This window comes from Trichomycterus rosablanca, chromosome 9 (assembly GCF_030014385.1).
Source record: "Trichomycterus rosablanca isolate fTriRos1 chromosome 9, fTriRos1.hap1, whole genome shotgun sequence".
Taxonomy (NCBI): Eukaryota; Metazoa; Chordata; class Actinopteri; order Siluriformes; family Trichomycteridae; genus Trichomycterus; species Trichomycterus rosablanca.
Genome location: NC_085996.1, coordinates 19,928,328 through 19,952,534, shown reverse-complemented (window position 1 = coordinate 19,952,534; position 24,207 = coordinate 19,928,328). Strand labels below are relative to the sequence as shown.

At 41.1% G+C, this 24,207-nt stretch overlaps 1 protein-coding gene across 1 annotated transcript in view; it reads right to left on the bottom strand.

Annotated features, from left to right (window-relative positions):
• ptchd4 (patched domain containing 4) overlaps window positions 1–17,496 on the bottom strand; it is a 57,112-nt gene extending 39,616 nt beyond the window's left edge. Inside the window, exons 1-2 of the mRNA XM_063001230.1 lie at window positions 16,942–17,496; window positions 7,925–8,405 (exon numbers count right to left, since the gene is read on the bottom strand). Of these exons, the coding sequence (XP_062857300.1) occupies window positions 7,925–8,405; window positions 16,942–17,496 (1,036 nt within the window). The remainder of the gene's footprint in view (window positions 1–7,924; window positions 8,406–16,941) is intronic.
• Between the last annotated feature and the right edge of the window lie 6,711 nt (window positions 17,497–24,207).

The following is a 24,207-nucleotide window of genomic DNA, read 5'->3' as shown; positions in this document are numbered from 1 at the left end:
CATGTGTGGCGGCGCCCTGGTGAGAAGTACCAAGACAACTGTATCTTGCCTACAGTCAAGCATGGTGGTGGTAGCATCATGGTCTTGGGCTGCATGAGTGTTGCTGGCACTGGGGAGCTGCAGTTCATTAAGGGAAACATGAATTCCAACATGTACTGTGACATTCTGAAACAGAGCATGATCCCCTCCCTTCGAAAACTGGGCCTCATGGCAGTTTTCCAACAGGATAACGACCCCAAACACAACCTCCAAGATGACAACTGCCTTGCTGAGAAAGCTGAAGGTAAAGGTGATGGACTAAACCCAATTGAGCACCTGTGGCGCATCCTCAAGTGGAAGGTGGAGGAGTTCAAGGTGTCTAACATCCACCAGCTCCGTGATGTCATCATGGAGGAGTGGAAGAGGATTCCAGTAGCAACCTGTGCAGCTCTGGTGAATTCCATGCCCAGGAGGGTTAAGGCAGTGCTGGATAATAATGGTGGTCACACAAAATATTGACACTTTGGGCACAATTTGGACATGTTCACTGTGGGGTGTACTCACTTATGTTGCCAGCTATTTAGACATTAATGGCTGTGTGTTGAGTTATTTTCAGAAGACAGTAAATCTACACTGCTATACAAGTTGTACACTGACTACTCTAACTTATATCCAAGTTTTATTTCTATAGTGTTGTCCCATGAAAAGATATAATAAAATATTTGCAGAAATGTATACTCACTTTTGTGATACACTGTATGTATACAAGGGTTCAGGTGAATACTTTTGCTAAGATAGGTGATTATTTGTGTGTGCTTGACTAAGGTTGCTAAGGTATCGCTCAGCAGATGCTTATGTGTTGCTAGTTGGTTGCTGGTTGTATTACTTTGTTGTTAAGGTTTTCTTAGGTGGTTGCTAAAAAATAGCTAGAAGAATGCTTAGTGGTTAAATAGTTTGTGGACAGATTGTGGTTAAGCTGTTGCTAAGGTGTTGCTGGGTGGCTGCTAAGGTTTTGCTACACAATTGCCAGAATGTAGTACGATTGCTAAGCTGTTGCTGGGTGGTTGCTAAGTTGTTGCTACCCAGTTGCTATGCTAACAGGTTAATTAGTAAGGGGCTTTTAAGCAGTTGCTATGTGGTTGTTAAAGGTGTTATTAGGCAGTTGCCAAAGTACACAGTGTGGTTGCTAAGGTGTTGCTAGGTGGTTCCTAAACTTCTGGCAGTAAGATATAAGGGGTAGCTGCTAAGGTGTTTGTAGGTGCTTGTTATGATAACGGAATAATTGCTAAGGTGTTAAGTGGTTGTTAAGGTGTAGCTAGGTGGTTGCTGACGTGTACTGGGGTTACTAAGTTGTTGCAAGTTGGCATGCTAACAAGGGCTGGTACACTGTTGCTAGATGGTTGTTAAGGTATTGCAAAAATGTTGCCAAGATATACCAAATAGTTGGTAAGGCGTTGATAGGTTGTTGCTAGAGCTGGTTGCTATGGTAACAGGCTGTTGTTGAAGAGTTGGTACACAGTTACTAAGATGATTCCAAGTGGTTGCTAAAGTGTTGCTAGCTAGCCAGCTATTAGTAAGCTAATTGCTAACATGTTAAGTGTTGCTGTGTGGTTGCTTAACATTTTGCTATGTCGTTTGCGAAGACGTAGGGAGGTTGCTGATACCTTTTAGTCTATCTATCTATCTGTCTGTCTGTCTGTCTGTCTGTCTGTCTGTATGGCTATCTGTCTAAGTGTTGCTAGGCAGTTGCCAAGGTATATTTTTATTTGTAATTTTTATATTGTTACCTTTGCTGTTCTGTATTGCTACTGGGGCTTTACTTCAAAATCAATAAAGTATCTATCTATCTATCTATCTATCTATCTATCTATCTATCTATCTATCTATCTATCTATCTATCTATCTATCATTGGTAAAGTGTTGCTAGGCAGTTGCCAAGGTGTACTGGGTGGTTACTAAGATGTTGCTAGATGGTTTGAAAGGTGTTGCTAGGTAGGTAGTAGGATATAGGGGATGGTTGCTTTGGTGTAGTTATGCAATTGCTAAAGTGTAGCTAGGTGATTGCCAAGGTGTACTGGGGTTATTAAGCTGTTGCCAGGTGGTTGGTAAGGTGTTTAAGGTGGTTCCTAAGGTGCTGGTAGGTTGTTGCTATGGTGATTGTATGTATGTGTGTGTGTGTGTGTGTGTGTGTGTGTGTGTGTGTATATGAGTGCGCTAGCAGGCAGTTAGTGGGAGTATGTCAAAAATAGTGAAAGAATAACATAATAACAATAATAATAATAAGACTATTGAATAAAAATAAGAATAAGAAGACTATTGGATAACAGTAGTGTGATTGCAATAGGCTTCTTCTTATTATTATTCTTCTTCCAAGTGTGATTGCAGGATTACTTTCCACCAATCCTAAGCCCTTCAGCAAATTCCTGAAACAACGTTCTCTTTACTTGTTCTCCAATGATGTTAAACAGACGTCGGACTCCCTTTCTTACCCTGAACCATGCTGATGTGTGATTGGCTGTTCTGACAGCGGCATGTTGTTGGCAATACAGATACGTCAGTGGCTGAACCAGGTGTCAAATCCTTTTGTGAAACCAATCAAACAAAAATATAGTCCCTCGAGTGCACAACTCTTATTGGTCTAAATTTAGCTTGTTGTTGGGCAATCTGTCCTTCAAGCTTGGTTTGCATTTGTTTCGGGATTACTTGCAACAGGATCTTGCTCGCATGTGAGACCAGTGCATTGGTCCTGTAGTTGCTGCCCTGGAGCAAGTTACCTCTCCTAATGCCTAGTTCACACTACACGATTTTTGCCCCGATTTTCGCTCGCCGACTGGTCGGTGCTAGATTTGCCGACTGGGGAGCAACTCGGTGTTTGCTCGGCGATCGAAACTCGGCTCTCAATCGCTATGTGTGAACTACTCAACAACTCGATCCAAGTGGTTCGACCGAAGCGAGATTTCTAGCATGCCGAATATCTGAATCTGAGTTGCCCGACTGGCAATGAGTGCTATGTCGAACAGCCAATGAGAACGCAAGATACGGTGTGAGGGGAAACGCAGGAGAGGGGCATAATATAGTTTATATCAGAATAAATCAGTACACACACATCTTTTACAGTATTTCTGACCTTATCGTTCTCTACAAAACATAACACCAACACTGCATTGCAAAAAATATTTATTAACCTCCAACTCAGTATAGAACAATCCCTGCTGTTCATGTAGCCAAATCCACTCAGATTCATTTATTTTTCCTCTTTAATTTTACGCTGCACATCAGCGCACAAACTTTGATCACTCGCTACTTGTTGACGTGCATTTTTGGATGTAGTGTCATTAAACCTTTCGTCACTTCTTGCGTTTGTTTTCATGACAGAACATAGTTTGGGAGACCAGAGAAGCTCGCCTGTGATTCCAGTTGGTGATAGATCATGTAGAGTGAAACCCCCTATCGCCGATCAGTCGTGTAGTGATATACACGACGACTCCTGATTACAAGAGATCCAGTCGTGTAGTGTGAACTGTACAGCGGCCTGACGACTTGGAAAGTCGTGTAGTGTGAACTTGGCATAAGCAGTGGAATCAGAACTGATTGTGTCCATTTTTTTGGCCAGATCCCAGTCTTCCACACCAACCTGCAGACTTTATGCAGCTTGTTATTCAGTGTCATCTCTCCACCAAACCTGAGCAGTTTATCTGCAACGCCATCTGGTTCAGGTGCCTTCTCATAGCCAGTTCTAGCATGGTTCACTTGATCTCTTCCTTCAGGGGTGGTGGTTCCTTTTCTTGAACATCAATCTTTATACTCCCCTCTTCTCCACTGTACAGTTTCTTACAGTAGTCTTTTCAACTTTTACACCTTCTCTGTTTCTTCTATGTTTTTTCCCCATTTTTGTTTGTGATGGCTGTAGTTCAAGGCTGGAATGGTTTGGTGAGCTTCTTTATTATCTGTTCACAGGTCTGCTGTTGCCTTTCTTCAAACTTTAAACTATAACTCAGCTTGTTTATTTCTTCTAAGCATCTTCTTCACTTCATTCCAAAGTTTTCTTTATTCTTTAAAGGACTTTTTTTGCTTCACACTTTCTTATTCACTCAAAAATGTCACTGGAAATCCTGTTCTTGCATTTGTTGCAGTTCTTCTGTAGCATTTTTCAGCATGACATCTTTTATCTACTGCTACAGTCTATCTGATTTGTGTGGTTCCTCAAATCTCTCTAGCTTTTTAAATCACTTGTCAATCTCCACTTGGTATTGCTGCATGAACTGGTCATTTTTGAGTTATTCAAGGTCCAACAGCAGTGGCTTCCAGATTTGCCTCCTGAATGAATTTGAGTTTCATTGTCAACATCACAAGATTGTGATCAGAGTACCAATCTGCACCAAAGTGTGTGTGTGTGTGTGTGTGTGTGTGTGTGTGTGTGTGTGTGTGTGCATTATAAACGGACTGTTTCCACTGATGACTGATCAAGATGTAGTGAATCTTTGTTTTGGTCTCCTGATTTGGACTCCATGTGTATCTGTGCCTGTTGTGCAGGCGGAACAGTGTGTTGGTGGTAACCATCTTATGTTCAGCACAGAAATCCACCAGTGTCTGACCACTATCATTTCTCGCGTCATGATGGGATTTCCCAAGGATCTCACTATATATCTTTTCTGACTGTTGCATTGAAATCACTGCTGATCACAACTAGGTTCTGTTTGGGAGTTACTGCAAGTGCATGTTCAATCTCCTTGTAAAATTGTCCAATGTTGTCATTGTTTGTTATCAGTTGGTGCCTAACACTGAGTAATAGTCATGTCGCTTGGCTTTGTGGCAAATGTAGGTCTGCTACTCAAGGGTAGGATGTTGAGCATGTTGCAGACATAGGCAACCCTATTATGTTTGCAACTCCCCTTGCCTGAGAACAGCACTGTGTGTCTATCTATTATCTTGAAGTGTTCGGTGCATGACAACTTGGTCTCAGACAACCCACACATGCTGATGTTCAATTTCTCCAATTACAAGTATTGATAACTTGCCAAGTAAATTGAGACCCTGATCATTCCACTATCCTATCTTGACATGTAGTCTGATGTTCTCATAACTGGCTTCCTGTAGTTGCACACATTTAGTTCAAAACACTGATGCTCGCCTACAAAGCCAAAAATAGACCAGCCCCAAGTTACATTCGAGGTCTAATAAAACCCCGCTCTGAGGCCGCTCAGGTGGCGCAGCGGTAAAGTACGCTAGCTCACCAAAGTTGGGGTTTCAAATACAGTACATCGTATCAAATCTCAGCTCTGCCTTTCCGACTACGCTGGGCGGCTGTACGAACAACGATTGGCTGTTGTTCAGGGTTAGAGGGTAAGAAAGTCGGATCATAGGTCCTCATAACCGGTGCAACTGCGGGCCCTGCTGGCTGACTGATGGCGTCTGCACAGGGCTGAGTAATAATGCTGATGGGGGTGTGGCCCTCCATACACAGTGCCCGTCAAGTGTATGAACTCGACTCGTGCAGGTAAAAAAATGCACTATCTGTACTGACTGTGCGTACCAGAGGGGGCGCAAGTCAGTTGAGAGGCGTCCTCAGTCAGCGGTGAAGGGTCGAATCAGTATAGAGGACGGGTAATTGGACACGACTAGACTGGGGGATAAAAAGTGGGGGGAAAAAAAGGGAAAAAAATATATATATAAAAAAAACCCCGCTCTGTACCACACAACCTCCGAGCTACTAGACTTGCTCGACTTGATCCTCCACCCAGAACTCAAGGATGACACGCATCAAGGCTCTTCAACAAGCTTCCCTTGTCTGTCCGAACATCTGAGTCTCTCGCTGTCTTTAAAGACGATTAAAAACCCACCTCTTTACTCAGCACTTAAGCTGACATGTACTTACTTATGCTCTGATTTATTTCTTGCAAAGAAAAAACACTGTGGTTCTAACAGGGTTTCAGCAGATTTTTATTCTTGGACTGTTGTCTACTTAACTAGAGTAACTATACTCAACTAGACTATGAAAGCACTTCTGTAAGTCGCTCTGGATAAGAGTGTCTGCTAATTGCAGAAAATGTAAATGTAGTGCATATTTGCATCTTTTTTCTCTGGTTGCTGCATCTTCTCTCTCCTGTGCTTTACTGTCTCCTGTCTTTGTTACTTTGATAACCTATTAGTACACTTTTTAATGCCCACCACGTCTCTCACAGTGTGTACTGCAGACTTTTTTATCCTGGGTTGTAAACGCTTGTGGCATATGTAAAGACAGATATGGGATTTTAATGAGTTCTTCAGCTGCAATATACTGTACATACAGCAACTAACATTATTAATGTGGTGGCGTAACAAGTTCTATAATGTAATTTAATGTTATGATGTGGCTTCCTAATGCCTTGCAACAAGTCGATTGCCTTTGTCTGCTTCATCCTGCGGTAGGAAGCATAGATCAACCTGCTGTAGTCCCAAGCAGACTACAAACCCTAGGAGCTGTAGGACTAACTAACGTTTATGCACTGCACCTGATTTCAGAACTATTAGGCCAGGACACCAGTGTGAGTAAATTATAGTAAGAAAATAACAAAACTATCATTAAAATTATACACTGATCAGGCATAACATTATGACCACTTTAATATTGTATTGATCCCCCTTTTGCTGCCAAAACAGCCCTGAACCATTGAGGCATGGACTCCACTAAACCCCTGAAGGTGTGCTGTGGTATCTGGCACCAAGATGTTAGCAGCAGATCCTTTAACTCCTGTAAGTTATGAGGTGGGCCTCCACTTACCACAGATGCTCGTTTGGATTGAGATCTGGAGGATTTAAAGGCCAAGACCTTAAACACCTCAAATTCATTGTTGCGCTCCTCAAACCATTCCTGAACCATTTTTGCTTTGTGGCAGGGCACATTATCCTGCTGAAAGAGGCCACAGCCATCAGGGAATACTGTTTCCATGAAAGGGTGTACATGGTCTGCAACAATGCTTAGGTAGGTGGTACGTGTCAAAGCAGGACCCAAGGTCTCCCAGCAGAACATTGCCCAAAAGCATCACACTGCCTCCTCCGACTTGCCTTCTTCCCATAGTACATCCTGGTACCATGTGTTCCCCAGGTAAGCGACGCACATGCACCCGGCCATCCATGTGATGTAAAAGAAAACGTGCTTCATCAGACCAGGCCACCTTCTTCCATTGCTCTGTGGTCCAGTTCCGAAGCTCCCGTGCCCATTGTTGGCGCTTTCGGTGGTGGACAGGGGTCAGTATGGGCACCCTGACTGGTCTGCGCCTATGCAGCCCCATACGCAACAAACTGTGATGCACTGTGTATTCTGACACCTTTCTATCAGAACCAGCATTAACTTCTTCAGCAATTTGAGCTACAGTAGCTCGTCTGTTGGTTTGGACAACACGGGCCAGCCTTCGCTCCTCACATGCATCAGTGAGCCTTGGCTGCCCATGACCCTGTCGCCGGTTTACCACTGTTCCTTCCTTGGACCACTTTTGATAGATACTGACCACTGCAGACTGGGAACAGCCCACAAGAGCTGCAGTTTTGGAGATGCTATGACCCAGTTGTCTAGCCATCACAATTTGGCCCTTGTTAAAGTCGCTCAAATCCTTACACTTGCACAATACAAATATAATAACCCTTGTTTTAGCTCCCATTCCCCTAAGCATCAAGAAAACCATAATTCCACCACATACGGTATATCCATAGGAAACCCTGCTACATCTGCAATGTAATCATGTTTTATTTTAATAATCATGTTATGTGGTGGCACATTTATGTAATCTTTGTAATCATCAAGTTATTTTTATTTGTTTCTTTTCTAGGCATAAACAAAAATCCACAGCAACAACAGGTGACTGCTGTGAAAAACAATTATGCACAAATCTGTCAAAGCTTTGAGAAATCACAATAAGCAATTAGAGCACCAACATGCATCAATCAGAGGAGCAAAGTCTGCACATACCCATAGCAAAGAAGGGGATGCCAAGCAGCGTGGAGTTAAACTTGCCATGTGAAATGAAGAATATTCCAGCAGCTGTGACATTGGCACTGCAGATGGTCAGCACACCAAGCAGGCCCAGGAAGGGCTTGCCACGTAGGCAGTCACGCATGGAGCTGGAAATAGTGGCGGCCAGCAGCACGAGCACCAGTCCCACCAGTACCTCACTCTTAGCCAGTGCGCCTGTGGCATGAAAGTCCCTCCACAGACCAAATGATGTCAGCGCCTGCACGTGCAGGTCCGGGCTGGATATGGCCAAACGTTGTGCCAACTTGCCAAACTCGCTCTCCCATTTCTCTGCAATGGCATCCTGAGCTGCGGGAGCCAGCCGGCGCAGATAGTAGGTGATCTGGACAGCGCGAGCTGACTTGACCTGACGATCACGTCCGTGTGGTGCCAGCACCACGCTGCCCAGCTGGTGCCCAATGAATGCCACTCTTCCATCCTGGATAGAAAAAAAAAAGAAAAAGCCAATGAGAGCATTGAAAATGGGAACAAATGGGAATTTTATTGTTCACCCAGCTTGTGGTAACTGGAAACACTTCATGATGAGGATACATGATAAGGATAAAACATCAAGCATATTTTAATGTATGTTTTAAAAAGTTAATCCTGATTAGAAAGTTGTGGAGCCTGTTTAAAAAAAACCTATGGTTATACAGTAGAGATAGTCCATGTCAGGGCATTACACACTCACTCATTCAGTTTTTTACACCTGAGGACTTTAAAGTAGCCAATCCATCTACTACTATGTATTTGGGATAATCATAGGTACCAACAGGAAACCCATGTAGATGTGTGTGAAACTCCACACAGTTAACAGTAAACAGAGGCATGGATCAAAATGGATCCCCCAGAAAAACACAATGAACCAGAGGCCAATCCACTGCAGAGGATATTACACTCGCCCATTAACTCACTTACTCACTCACTCACTCACTCACTCACTCAATTACTCAACTCAACTCAAAGGAAGCTTTATTGGCATGACAAATAAGGACATTCGTATTGCCAAAGCTGAGTTACAGAGAAAATAAAAATAACAAGAAAGAACAAATATATACAAAACAGTTATATTTACAGGTGCAAAGGAAAATAAAATTAAATAGAATAAAGTAATAATAAAAACTGTGCAAATAATAACAATAAAAAGGTAACATTACCAGTAATGAGGTAGTAATAAAAATGTGTTGTGTGTGTGCGTGCGTGTGTGTGAGACATGGTCACCCACTGTCCCTCACCTGGTGGCTGGTGTGTGTGTAGAGTGCTGCCAGTGTGCAGCTCTCTCTGTGCTCCCCCAGTAGGTGGGGCAGTTTGTCGGGTCTGGGAGGGAGTTGAAGTCGGGGATAACGGTGTTAAATTTGAACCTTTGTGTAATTTGGTTTATTTTAACTGTTTGCAGATTTCTCCTGTTCCTGAGTCTTTGTTGTGTTAGTGTGTGTTATTAGTGTGTTGGCGTTGTGTGTTAGTGGTGTGTCTGTGTGTGTTATTAGTGTGTTGGCGTTGTGTGTTAGTGGTGTATCGGTGCAGTGACTCAGGACCAGTTGGATGAGGGGACTGGTATCTTTGCTCAGCTCTTGGTGCTTCAGGGCTTTATAATGACAGGATTGGGGGTCGCTCTCTTTTAGATGTTTCCAAAAATGTATTGCTCTTTTTTGTATGTTTATAATAAGAGGAAATCTGCCTAATTCTGCCCTGCACACATTGTTCTCACTCTTACCAAGAGACAGTTCACCTACTGCCACATTTTTTACATGTGGAAGATCCTTCGATACCATTTAGCAAACAGACTCTTCACCCACAAACAAATGCCAAAAATGTCTGTATGAATACAACCTGAGACTCATTACACACCAGTACATACTAGTAAATATTGTTTATTGGTATTTAATGTGTTTTAATTTACAATAATTTACATTTTAAACTGTACATAGCCAACAAACCCCATTTTCAGAAAAAAATTGTTAAATGCATTAAAAACAAGTATCTGTGATTTGGTAACTCTCTTGAACCTTTTTTTTTTAAAGACAAATACAAAAAAGAAAGACTTGACAAACTGTAAATATAAACAAAACCTAATTTTAATGTCTGCAACATGCTTAAAAAGTACAACTGTGACAAAAAAAAAAGAGAGAAAACCTTCTAGAATATTCCAGTTACACCATTTTGGCATAAATTGTGCAATAAGCAAGCAAGTGAATTAGTAACAAGTGAGAATATCATGATTGGGTATAAAAGTAGCGTTCCTTAAAAGTCTTATATGGCTCGTGGCTCACCACTTTGAGTCAGACTTTGTAAGAGAATTGTCAATCAGTTTAAAAAGAGTGCTTTTTGATGCAGGACTGCAAATAATTCAGGTCTTTTCTGGTTTAAAAAAATAGACTTAAGTATACTAATCTTTAATATTGTGGTGACTGGCCGGTTTGCCGTTATAATAGGTGCATTATTGGCATGTAAGTGCGGCATCCCAGAATGCAGTGCGGCCACGGCCGAAAAGAATTTGTAACAGATAAGAAGTGGGTTTTGTGGTTAGAATGGCGTTTTGCTTGTATGGACATACAGTAGTACCTTGTAACTGAACATCCCCTAAACTCAAAATCTTTGAAACTCAACACCCTTCGTCAAGAAATGTGTACCCTTAAACTCAACATTTCCCTTAAACTCAACGTGTGTGCGACTGCTGCTATGTTCAGCGCTTGGCTTGAGCGGTGCGGTAAAAAGTCATCAAAGAATAAATATGTGACAAATCTGCATTTGTGTGAAATAACCATCAAATCAATTCTGAAAGCTCCACATAAATCTGTGCTTATCTGGATTTTCCTCCTTTTTCACTTTTTAAACTTGTGTTACAGCTCAAGGATCGGAGAAATAGTAAGAATCAGCTTTTCTTTTGAAAGAGTCTAAAACACTTATCGTTAAAAAAAACCTTAATGTGACTTAATGTATTAAAAGAACGACATAGGAAAACTAAACCTCTCTTAATTATTACTGCTCATAAGTTCTCTCCACTAACTACGAAGCATAAGAAAACAATAAAAAAGCAAAGGTAAAGAGCAGGTTTTATTGTATTTTTTGTATTGTATTATATGTGTTTATTTTATATTTGTGTTATTTTCAGTGTATAAGTGTCAAAAACAACCCTATTATTTTACATTAGCCTAAAATATATGCAGTTCCGTGGAACCATGGAACGCATTAACAGGTTTTTCATACATCCTTATGGGAAAAAATACCTTAAAACTTAACGCCTTTTAAACTCAGTGCCACTCCTAGAACGAATTGATGTTGAGTTTCAAAATACCACTGTAGTTATTATGAGTTTATGTGCTCAATGGTGTGTTTTGTGTTCATTTTATGTTAAATCTTTAAGTTACCATTTGTGTAACTGTGTGTGTTGTATTTGATGGGGTGAACACGCTTTGTCCTTATTTGAAGATAGCAGGATGGATCAACCTCCACTTCATGCTCTGTACCCATTCAGAAGCAACTGAATAAAAAGTGTTGCCTCCTGCAGTTTGAAAAGAGCAGAACTGCCTCGTTCTTTTTCGCAGACGCCACAATATGCTACAGTGCACTATATTGAAGGGTTTTCCAAACCCTGGGTCATAACCCTTGAGCAAAAAAAAAGGGTCTCAGAGAAAAATAATAATAATTAAATAAACTTAAAATAAAATAAAATAAATGCCCCCTTGTGGAGGCTTTATGTTACATCTTGTATAGAGAGAGTAAGACGCATTGTGTTGCCTGGGTCACGTAAAAAATCATGGACAAAATGTAGGTTGCTTGAAAAAAGTTGGAACAACTGTTTTTGTACTTATTATACTTTAATTGTACAAAGGTAATACAAAAGTTAGTCTTTAATTGTGTTAGGTACACTAAACTGTACGGAATCGGGACTATTTTAAGTATATTTAATTCAACCTAAGTATACTTGCATGTGTATTTAACTTAATGTTTCGACCACACTTAAAGTGAAATTAAAACACATTTAATCAGTATTTCAAGTGCACTTGGAGTACATTAGAAATATTTTTAAAATAGACTTCAAATATATTTACTTTAGAGTGAAAATATACTTCAAGTTTTTGTCTTTCTAGACCCAATCATTTGTAATGCATAAGAATAATTTGTCAGTTGTGCGATGATCTACATTTGTTGTTTTTTGCATGCAGGTATCATCGATCAACTAACCTGGATCGTAATTGTAATTGATCATTTCAGATCTGATTACCGTGTCTAACCGCTGTGCCACCTGAAAACCTCTAACACTAGTGTATTTGTTTTTACCTTAAGAGGTTAAGAGTCCTTTCAAGCTTGTTGTTGATGTAAATGTGTTTACATGTTATTAAAATCTGTTTTAATTAGTAAATCAAACTGATTTGTAATACTGGTGGTATGTTAAACTGTTTAGCAATATTGTGTGCTCTAGTCACATGGAATGTATATTTCATTCATCAGCTTCTTATCATAATTAGGGTCATGGAGGTTATTATTTAAGGTTTTAATTTAAGGTTATTAATTATTAATTTAAGGTTTTAATGTTATGGCTGATCGGTGTATATATTCAATTCAATTCAACTTTATTGTCATTATACAATACAGGGTTGTACAGTATAACGAAACACTGTCAGGCTACATCTCCAGTGCAGACAACGAAAGACAATAGTGCAAAGACAATGGGGGAGGGGATGGGGAAGTTACCAAAAATTACCATACATAAGGTGCATAGACAAGGTGCAATGACAAGACAAGGTGCAAAGACAATACAAGGTGCAAGAACAAAACAAGGTGCAAGTACAAAACAAGGTGAATAGACAGATTGAGGTAGTGGATTTGGATTTAGCAGCTAGGTTTAGGTAAACAAATATTTTATATACAACACAACCTTAAAACCACCCTCTTGTTTCTACACACATTGTCCATTTTATCGGCTTTACTTACCATATAGAAGCACTTTGTAGTTCTACAATTACTGACTGTTTCTCTGCATGCTTTGTTAGCCCCCTTTCATGCTGTTCTTCAATGGTCAGGACCACTACAGAGCAGGTATTATTTGGGTGGTGGATCATTCTGAACACTGCAGTGACACTGACATGGTGGTGGTGTGTTAGTGTGTGTTGTGCTGGTATGAGTGGATAAGACACAGCAGCGCTGTTGGAGTTTTTAAACACCTCACTGTCACTTCTGGACTGAGAATAGTCCACCAACCAAAAATATATCCAGCCAACAGTGGCCCGTGGGCAGCATCCTTTGACCACTGATGAAAGTCTAGAAGATGACCAACTCAAACAGCAGCAATAGATGAGTGATTATCTCTGACTTTACATCTACAAGGTGGACCAACTAGGTAGGAGTGTCTAATCTAGTTGTCTAGTGGACAGTAGTGAAAACTCCAGCAGCACTGCTGTGTGTGGTCCACTCATACCAGCACAACACACACTAACACACCACCACAATGTCATTGTCACCGCAGTGCTGAGAATCATCCACCACCTAAATAATCTGCTCTGTGGTGGTCCTGTGGGGGTCCTGACCATTGAAGAACAGCATGAAAGGGGGGTAACAAAGCATGCAGAGAAATAGATGGACTACAGTCAGTAATTGTAAAACTACACAGTGCTCCTATATGGTAAGTGGAGCTGATAAAATAGACAGTGAGTGTAGAAACAAGGAGGTGGTCATAATGTTATGCCTCATCATACAGTATATAATGGATTAGTCTGTGTCTTTCTAAACTGCTGACACAGCTCGACACATTTCTTTGGCTGGTTCTTCTGGTGCATCTTTGGTCTCCCTCTCTTCGTTCTCCATCTGTTTTTTGTTTATTTTTTTCCACCATATCAAGGAAGCCTTTCTCATCTGTTAACACTGTTATGCTAACGCTACCTGGCTAACTAGTGAGCTGTACATAATCTGCACAGCAAGACAACGCCAGGCCTCATTCTGCACTCCCTACAGTGGTGTGTAGTCACAGAGTGTGTGCTCTACCGGCCTGCCTGCAGTCCAGATCTGTCTCCTAATAAAAAGTATGGAGCATCATAAAGAGTAAAATCAGACAATGGCGGCCATGGACTGTTCACCAGATGAAGGGTTATATTAAGCATGAATGGGCAAAAATTCCCATTCAAATTCCCATTTTGCAGTTGTAAACTGCAAAAATTTGTATCCTCAGTTTACAAATATTTAAAAGGTAATTAATTTGAAAAATGATGTACTGGTGGTAAACTGGTAATTTGGTCAGTAAAAATGTGCCTAAATTAAAGATGCACCCATCACAAAACAAAAAGAGTTTCTATGATAACTTAAATAACAACTCTTTACAACTGTGGTAAGCTTCTCAGAATACACAAATTCGGGCTTGTCAGCAAATTTAACCATTTTCGATACATGGGGGGAGATGTTAGTTGACATGCTAGTGGGTTGTGCCACCCCATCCCATTGGTTTGAATGGCATGAGGCTAACTGCGTTAGCTTAGTAAGGGAAAACTGATGGAATTGCTGTCTAAAATGTTCGAATAAGCTGCCTTATAAGTCAATGACTTATTAGAATCCTCTTTACTTAGGCAGCTGCCTATGTAGGCAGTAAGATAGCAAGGCAGCTCACTAGGTTTTCGAACACACCCCATGTCAGGTTTTAAAGGAATGTGAGGCTACAGTGGGCCCATGCTCAATGAAACTACACAATTAAAGATTATAAAGATTTTCAAGACATGCAGATGGTAAACATTCTAACTAAACATCTGTAATCAATTAACCTAACCTACCTTGTGCCAAAAATTAGACTGGTGGTGGTAAAATCAAGTGGGGAATGTTTTCTTGGTATCCCCTAATACCAATCAAGTATTTCCACTGAGTATTGTTGCCGACCATGTGCACCCCTTTTATATCCACAATTAACCCATTTTATAATAGCTTACTTTATCATGAATATGTACCATGTCTTATAGTTTATAAACATGATAATGAGTTAAGTGTTCTTCAGTAGCCTTCTCTGTCCAGATATGGTAGAACAAGAGAACAATTTGCAGCATGAACAAATCTGCAGCAATTATGTGGTGCAATCATGTCCTCATTTTTCCAACACGTTATGGAATCAATGCCATGAGGATTTTAAATGTAATTTGCATAACAGAGGATTCGTGAGCCTGTAGCCTACATTCATACAAACAGGTACACTAGGGAATACACTAGGGAATAAAGGCCAAAGTATCTGTAACAGGCTGCTTACTAAAATATGCAGCAACACTGGGAGATCCACACTGCATTTATTCAGCTCATGTGCAATGCAGGTCTTTGCAGCTGATTCATATCTTGCACACACACACACACACACGCACACAGAGAGAGTAGGGGCACACCAGCAGTGGTGTGTTCATCATCCTGAGGGCTTCCCCTGCACCGAAAACGTCACTACAGTCTTGCTGCCATAGGCTGCGGCTGTACTGCAGTTTACTGTTATATAGTGTTTACGTTGCTTGCATTATTGCGTGCTATAAGATTGCTCAGATTAACATGTTGTTTCAGAGGCTGCAATCTAAAAGTTATTAAGCCAGCACACTTGTGAACACTTGTGCTGCAATATATATGTATAAAATAAAACATGTCACGTGAGTTCACGGTATTCCATCCAGTGCTCTGAGTGCATCGGTGTATCACGCAGTGTATATAATGTTATAATGAACTACAGTACAATGATATACTGCTGAATCAATAGAACGTTTTAACCTGTGTAGTCCATCTGTTTCTCTGCATGCTTTGTTAGCTCCCTTTCATGCTGTTCTTCAATGGTCAGGACCCCCACAGGACCACCACAGAGCAGGTATTATTTGGGTTGTGGGTCATTCTCAGCACTACAGTAACACTAACATGGTGGTGGTGTGTTAGTGTGTGTTGTGCTGGTATGAGTGGATAAGACACAGCAGCGCTGATAGTGTTTTTAAACACATCACTGTCACTGCTGGACTGAGAATAGTCCACCAACCAAAAATATATCCAGCCAACAGCGCCCTGTAGGCAGCGTCCTGTGACCACTGATGACGGTCTAGAAGATGACCAACTCAAACAGCAGCAACAGATGTGCGATCGTCTCTGACTTTACATCTACAGAGTGGACCAACTAGGTAGGAGAGTCTAATAGAGTGGACAGTGAGTGGACACGGTATTTAAAAACTCACTCATACCAGCACAATGCACTCTAACACACCACCATCATGTCATTTTCACTGCAGTGCTGAGAATGATCCACCACTCAAATAATACCTGCTCTGTGGTGGTCATAACCGAATCAATAAAATCCTGTATGTTTACCTGTGTAATGCGAGTTTAGGTGGCGTGTGAGGTATTTATGATGGAATGTTGGGGTTGATTCATGAAAAAGAGAAGTGAACTGGGGCCCATGGCAGGAAGGGGGGAGTCTTCCACGACATGAACTCAACCACCCACCTCACCCATATATATATATATATATACTGTATATATATACAGTATATGTGTGTGTGTGTGTAATAAAACTGATCAGTCCTGATAATATATATATATATTTGAAATTTGTTGAGGGGGCCCCAAATTTTTTTTTGCACTGGGGCCCATGAGCTCCTAGTTACGCCACTGTACCACTATACACTGTACTATACAGCAAGTCAGGCAATGACAACTGAATATGATTTTAAATTTGACTGGTCGAAATGGAAAACATAGGGACTGCTGTAAGACCATAGAACGAAGATTTAAGACGGAAAATACAGCTGCTGCAACATTGTGACGTGTAATTTGAATTAAGTGTGCGGAACCAAGTAAAATGTGCAGAATGTAGGTGAGGAAAACAAATTAAATGACATAATACTATGCAAGACAGCACAATACAAATATGGCTTTTTTTTGCATTCCGCAAGACCACTGCACCTTATTGCTTATTGTATTAACACAAGGCACGTGCATGAGCACGAATAGTAATAACTGCGCAAAAACGATCTGCGGCTTACCTTTAACGTCGTGTTCGGGTAGCTTACTGGCACTTTAGCGAAAGTGTTGTTGTTCAGAACAGCCTCGCGGATGTCCTCAAAAATTGCGAGGATGTCGTCTAGCACGCAGCGGCGGCGCTCGCGCTGCCCGTCCAGCACACAGAGGTGCGCGAATGTGTAGTTGAAGCCCCGGTGCGCCACGCGCAGTTCCAGCACGTGCCGGTGCACGCGCAGCACCTGCTCGGCGAGCTCGAGCACGTTGCCACCTCGCTTAGCGAGCAGGATGAGCCGACCGTAGCGGCCCGGCGTGTGTAGGTCCGAGTAAAGACGATGCTTGGAGCGCTCCACCGGGAAAAGGCTGTCGGCCAGGCGCCGCTCGACCTTGGCGAGGCTGTGCGCGGGCGCGAGCAGCCGCTCCAGGTCCGCCTCGGGCGCGAAGCCTCGCAGTGCCGCACCACCCAGCAGCGCCGTGAGGACAGCGGGAACGGTCAAAAAGAACACCGGGTGCCGGCTCACAAACAAGCCGAGCCAGTAGAACGAGGCTTTGAGCGCGCCGTAGATCGCTTGCCGCAGCATCATCCACCTCCTCCTCCACCACCACCTCCTCCTCCTCCTCCTTCTCCTCCTCCACCGCCTCCTCCTCGGCTGCTCTTGCCTAGCAAGCGCATGTGATACGCGCTCCCATGCTGCGGTTCGCAAAGACCAGATTATCGATCAGCTTTTCTCTGTGTGCCTATATGCGCTTTTAAGGCTCCGCTTAAGACATGCCTCCCTCCTCCTCCTTTTCCCGTTCCGTGATCATGTCGCTACTGCTGCAGCAGTGCATGCGCCGATCTTATTCCTCCTCATTCCAGCTCCGAGCGTCTGATTGATGCGCATCACCACAACTACGTGCTTTTGTCGAAAGCGTGCTATTTTAGGCAGATGTTCTCCAGCTGATCCTCTAGCCCCCCAGGGCAGATTTTGGATCGTCTCCCTAAGTCATGCAATGTGAAGCAGATGATCAAAGAAAGCAAAGATTTGATTACCTGGCAGAGGTGTGCAGTGTGCGTGAATTGAGTCAATATTAGTGCATGTCCCAGAAACCCCCAAATCCCACTGATGAATTCTCCCACAGGGAAAATACACTGCCTGGGCAAAAAAAAGGTCACACACTCTAATATATTGCATTTCCACAAGCTTCTGCAATGTCACAACATTTATTTTTGTCCACAGTTGCATAAATTTTTCCCCAAGATCTTGATGATGGGAGATTTGGACCACTTCGCAAAGTCTTCTCTAGCACATCCCAAAGATTCTCAATAGGGTTCAGGTCTGGACTGTGGTGGCCAATCCATGTGTGAAAATGATGTCTCATGCTCCCTGAACCACTCTTTCACAATCTGAGCCAGATTAATCCTGGTTTTGTCATCTTGGAATATGCCCGTGCCACCAGGAAATAAAAAATCCATTGATGGAATAACCTGGTCGTTCAGTATATTCAGGTAATCAGCTGACCTCATTCTTTGGGCACATAACGTTGCTGAACCTAGACCTTACCAACTGCAGCAACCCCAGATCATAGCACTGCCCCCACAGGCTTGTATGGTAGGCACTAGGCATGATGGGTGCATCACTTCAGCCACCTCCCTTCTTACCCTGATGCGCCCATCACTCTGGAACAGGGTAAATCTGGACTCATCAGACCACATGACCTTCTTCCATTGCTCCAGAGTCCAATCTTTATGCTCCCTAGCAAATTGAAGCCGTTTTTGACGGTTAGCCTCACTGACAAGTGGTTTTCTTAAGGCTACACAGCTGTTTAGTCCCAATCCCTTGAGTTCCCTTCACATTGTGCATGTGGAAATGCTCTTACTTCACTATTAAACATATCCCTGAGTTCTACTGTAGTTTTTTTACGATTTGATTTCACCAAACGTTTAAGTGATCGCCGATCACGATCATTCAAGATTTTTTTCCGACCACATTCCTTCCTCGAAGATGATGTTTCCACACTGTCCTTCCACTTTTTAATAATGTGTTGGACAGTTCTTAACCCGATTTTAGTAGTTTCAGCAATCTCCTTAGATGTTTTCTCTGCTTGATGCATGCCAATAATTTCACACTTCTGAAACAGATTAACATATTTTCCAGCTAAAACATAATCACCCATGCAGTAATTATCCAATGGGAGGCTCTTACCTATTTGCTTAGTTAAATCCAGGTGGTGAAATTTTTTTTGGCCAGGCAGTGTATGTACAAGGCATTTTTAAAACTATTCCATTCTTTTGTTCTGTCCTGAATTCTACAATTTTTGTTGGTCAAAAACTATATTTCACCAGCATGTTACTGTTTTTTAAATCATAGTTCAGTTACTACCAAATACATCATACAAAATTCACAATCTTTAATAACAGTTTTATCTTGATTAAGATTGCAGGAGAGCTAGTGAAACACTGGGTGCAGGGCAAGAAAACAGCCTGGACAGGACATCACTGCACATCATGGCACCACACAATATATTGTTCACTCATTCACACCTTGAGTCAATTTAGAGTACCTTATTTTGCTTGTTTTAAAAGGCATCAGAAAACTTCAGTATCTGGTAGAATCCCACATAAATACAGAAAAAATATGCCAAACGTTACAAACAATAACTGGAGGTGAGACGCACCATGCCACAATACTAATTATTTGCAGTTTGCTTAGATGTATTATGTAAATGAGACAATAAGGGAATGTTCTTGTTTTATTTAGGAATCAAGAACATGAAGAGATGTGGAGGTAATGGATGTGAGGCTCCATTAAGGAGGAAAAAGGGAATGATGGGAAACTATATAGGCAGTTAATTAGGAGATTCAGTTGTGTCCATTCTTCCAAATTTTAGTTATTCCATGACTGCATTGTGTTTGGATAGACTCTATAAAACGCTACAGTATACACAGATGTACTGTATGTATAATACATTTTAGTATACTTAAAACAATATGTTCAAATGTACTATCTAGTACAGTACAGGCATATACACCTCCTAATTTCTACACTCACTGCCCATTTAATCAGCTCCACTTTCCATTTGTAGTTCTACAATTACTTACTGTAGTCCATCTGTTTCTCTGCATGCTTTGTTAGCCCCCTTTCATGCTGTTTTCCAATGGTCAGGACCCTCACAGGACCACTACAGAGCAGGTATTATTTGGGTGGTGGATCATTCTCAGCACTGCAGTGACACTGACATGGTGGTGGTGTGTTAATGTGTGTTGTGCTGGTATGAGTGGATCAGACACAACAGCGCTGTAAAACGCAATAAACTCATATACTATAAATCAGAGTATATGCTTTTTTCCATTTTTATTTCATTCCATCGTAGGGCCTCGGCTATCCTCGGACATAGCCATTCATGTCTGTATGTAAACACCTGATCTGTATTTAAACTCTGGATCCAGGATCAGATATACTATATGATAAATTACAATATACATAAACAGATACACTTTTAATGAGCACTATAGACATATACTGTATAATAAATATTTTTAGGTGTACTGCATGATAAATTACAGTACTGTATACAGAGATGCACTTTATAATGAAATGCAAAATGAACTCTACAGTAAAATGCAGTATGCTTAGATGCACATGTATTAAAAACAAAATGTTTACATGTACTAAATAATGCATCACAGTATACACAGATGTACTGTATAATAAATGACATTAAACACATGTACTGTATTATAAACAACAGTGTGCTCAGATGTACTGTATAGTAAAATATAAACAGAATGTTTACATTTTTTATAAAACATTTGCAAAAATCCTAGCTTTAATGTTAGTCTTGCTAGGACTTTGTTTTATGTTGGTCACACAAACCTACTTTAGATCTTCAAACTAAAATCTGAGACAAAAAAACTCAATGCTAATAAAATTATTATTCAGTACACCTAATATATGAAGAACAAATCCAAAACAAACAGGCCTGGGTGAAAAAAAAAGTAGTTGCCTCTTTAGTTACTTAATACATTACACAATAAAAACATTATACAGTCAGACATGGTATGTCAAGTCAAATTTATTTGTATAGTGCTTCTTACAATGAACATTGTCTCAAAGCAACTTTACAGAATCCAGGACCAACAGACCAAAAACCTCTTTTGAGCAAGCCAAGGGCAACAGTGGCAAGGAAAAACTCCCTTAAAAATACAGGAAGAAACCTTGAGAGGAACCAGACTCAGCAGGAACCCATTTAAATAAATGAGATTTACACAAATCATACATACACAAAATTAAATTAAACTAAAAGTTATAACTAGTAAAAAAATAATTGGAGTTCTTCATTATTCATCTGTGATAAAGTCTGTAGTGAGTTCTCGACATTTTTGGTGCAAACAAGCCAGGTTTATATCACATCTAGCAGGAGCAGCATTGTTGGCACAGCAGTCTCGACATAAATGTGATGTCGTAAGAATGCTTTGCTGCTTCAGGGCCAACAATGACCTAAAGCACAAGAGCACCTCCAAATGGCCCAAAAGAAACAAAATTAAGCACTTGAAGTGGCAGAGTGGAAGTCATGACATTTTATGCCATTCAGATGCTTTGGCAGGACCTAAAACAGTAATTTCAAAAGCCTTAAATGGGGCTGACCTAGACAACCGTCATTCTCCAATAAATTTTCAACAAGGTTAGAAGATTTTTATTTGTCACATGTGCATTTGTAGCTAGTACAAAAATACAGTGAAATGTAGTCAGCTGCTTCAAGATTGTGTGAGAAATAAAATTATAGATAATAATTTGAAAAAAACTTATATATTATACATATTGCATTGATTATTTTACAACTAATATATTGTATTGTTGGAAATGTTTACTTCATAACTTCTAACTTCAGTTTGTTTAATTTCAAACAATATTAAAATGTATCATTCATGCCTCAGGTGGCGCAGGGGTAAAAACACGCTAGCACACCAGAGCTGAGATTTCGAATACATCATATTGAATCTCAGCTCTGCCATCTGGCTGGGCTGGGCGGCCACATGAACAATGATTGGCTGTTGTTCACACAGGGTGGGAAGCCGGACCAGTGCGCCTCATAACTGATGCAATTACGACTTCTGCTGGCTGATTGATGGCGCTTGCACAGAGTTGAGGAATAATGCTAATCAGGGTGTGGTTCTCTATGCACAAAACTGATCCGCATATGAACTCGCCTCGTGCAGGTGAAAAGATGCAGTCGGTACTGCACATGTGTCGGAGGGGGCGTGTGTCAGTTGGAAAACTCCTCAGTCAGCGGTGGAGGTTTGTAACGCAATCAGGGTCATTGAATACAACTACATTAGGGGAGAAAATTGGGGAAAAAATTGGTGAAAAAGACATGTGTTCTAGCCAATTGTAATGCATGAATAGGGACTCCAACTGCAATTGCTCACAATGTCATTGGAAGAGACTGCAGGGTATTCCAAGTTCTATTGGTACACAATGAAACAGTTGCTAAAGCACCTGCATTATTATGGAAAAGCATAGTGTTCTCATCTAATTATGCTGAGGTGACAGTATAACCTCAAATCAGAAAAGTTGGGACAGTATAGAAAATTCACAGAAATTCCTACATTTACTTTGATTTTTATTTAATTGAAGACTCAAGATATTTAATGTTATGTCCCGTCAACTTCATTTCATTCATTTATATACATCTATTCCTGCATTTCAGGCCTGCAACACATTCCAAGAAAAAGTTGAGATGGTAAAGCATTTACCATTTTGCATTGGTGCCATTCCTTCTCACAAAACTTAAAAGATGTTTTGACACTGATGATACCAAGCTATGAAGTGTATCAGGTTTTATTTTGTCCCCTTCTTTCTGTAAACACATGTGCAACAGTATGGGGTTGTCGAACAGGTCAGAACCACAGGCAGGTCAGCACCCATACCCTCTTCTTCCGTAGCCATGCGTTTGTAATGTCTGCATGAGGTTTTGCATTGTCTTGTTGAAAAATGCATGGATATTCCTCGATATAATCTTAAAGGCAGCATATACGTATTGCTTTAAAATGCTAATGTACTTTTCTGCATTAATGCTGCCATCACAGAGTTGTCAATTACCTGCGCCAAGGACACTGACACAACACCATACCTTGACAGACCCTGACTTTTGGACATGTTGCTGATAACAGTTTGGATGGTCCTTTTAACCTTTGGTCCAAAGTACATGGCATCTATTTCTTCCAAAAAAGGTTTAAAATACTAATTCATTCAACCACAATACACAATTCCACTATGTGATGGTCCATCCCAGATGCCCCTAAGCTCAGAAAACTCAGCGCTACTTTTGGACATGGTTAACACAAGGCTTCCTTTTTGCACAGTACGTAAATGTGACTATGCATTGTCATACTGTCATACTACTGTTTGCACAATGCACAGTGCACTTTATGACAATACTCTGAACAATGCTGCACAGGTATCTTTAAAAACAGCAATGTTTTGCCGCTCAGGTGGCGCAGCAGTGAAAACACACGCTGGAACACCAGAGCTGGGATCTCGAATACATCGTATCGAATATCAGCTCTGCCTGCCAGCTAGGCTGAGCAGCCACATGAACAACGATTGGCCTGTTGTTCAGATATGGGTGGGATTAAGCTGGATGGGGTCTCTCTCTCTCATAACTAATGCAATTACGACTGATGATTGATGGCGCCTGCACAGAGATGAGAAAAGAGTGCTGTCATGGTGTGTCTCTCCGTACACAGTGCTGAGCTGCACTGCACTCGTCAAAGTGTAGGTGATAAGATGGATACGGCATGCTGCCCACGTGTCGGAGGGGGCGTGGGTTAGCTTCGTTCTCCTCAATCAGAGCAAAGATCGCCATTGGTGGAGAGGAAGCATGATGCAATCGAGCAATTGGACGTGCTAAAAAGGGAGAAAAAGGGGAGAAAATGCATAAATAAAAAAATAAAAATCTTTTTACATATCTATGTCTATTTACTTCTTCATTTATGACTCCAGTTTAATAATGCTTCTAGTTTTTTTCCCTTTAGCTTGTTTAATTTTTTTAGGTCTTAACAGTTATGTGTCAGTAAAGGACTAACAAAGTAAGAATTTAATTGTACAGCCGTAACTGCTATTTACTGTGAATATGACAATAAGACTTTTGAATCTTAAATCTTGTAGTGTTTGACAAAGATTTGCTCACATGGTTATATCAGCTATTGATGAATGATGGTTCTTGATGCCGTGCTGTCGGAGGGATAAAAGATCATGGTTGTTCAGCTTAGGCTTGTGCTCTTGCCCTTTATGCACTGAAATTTCTTC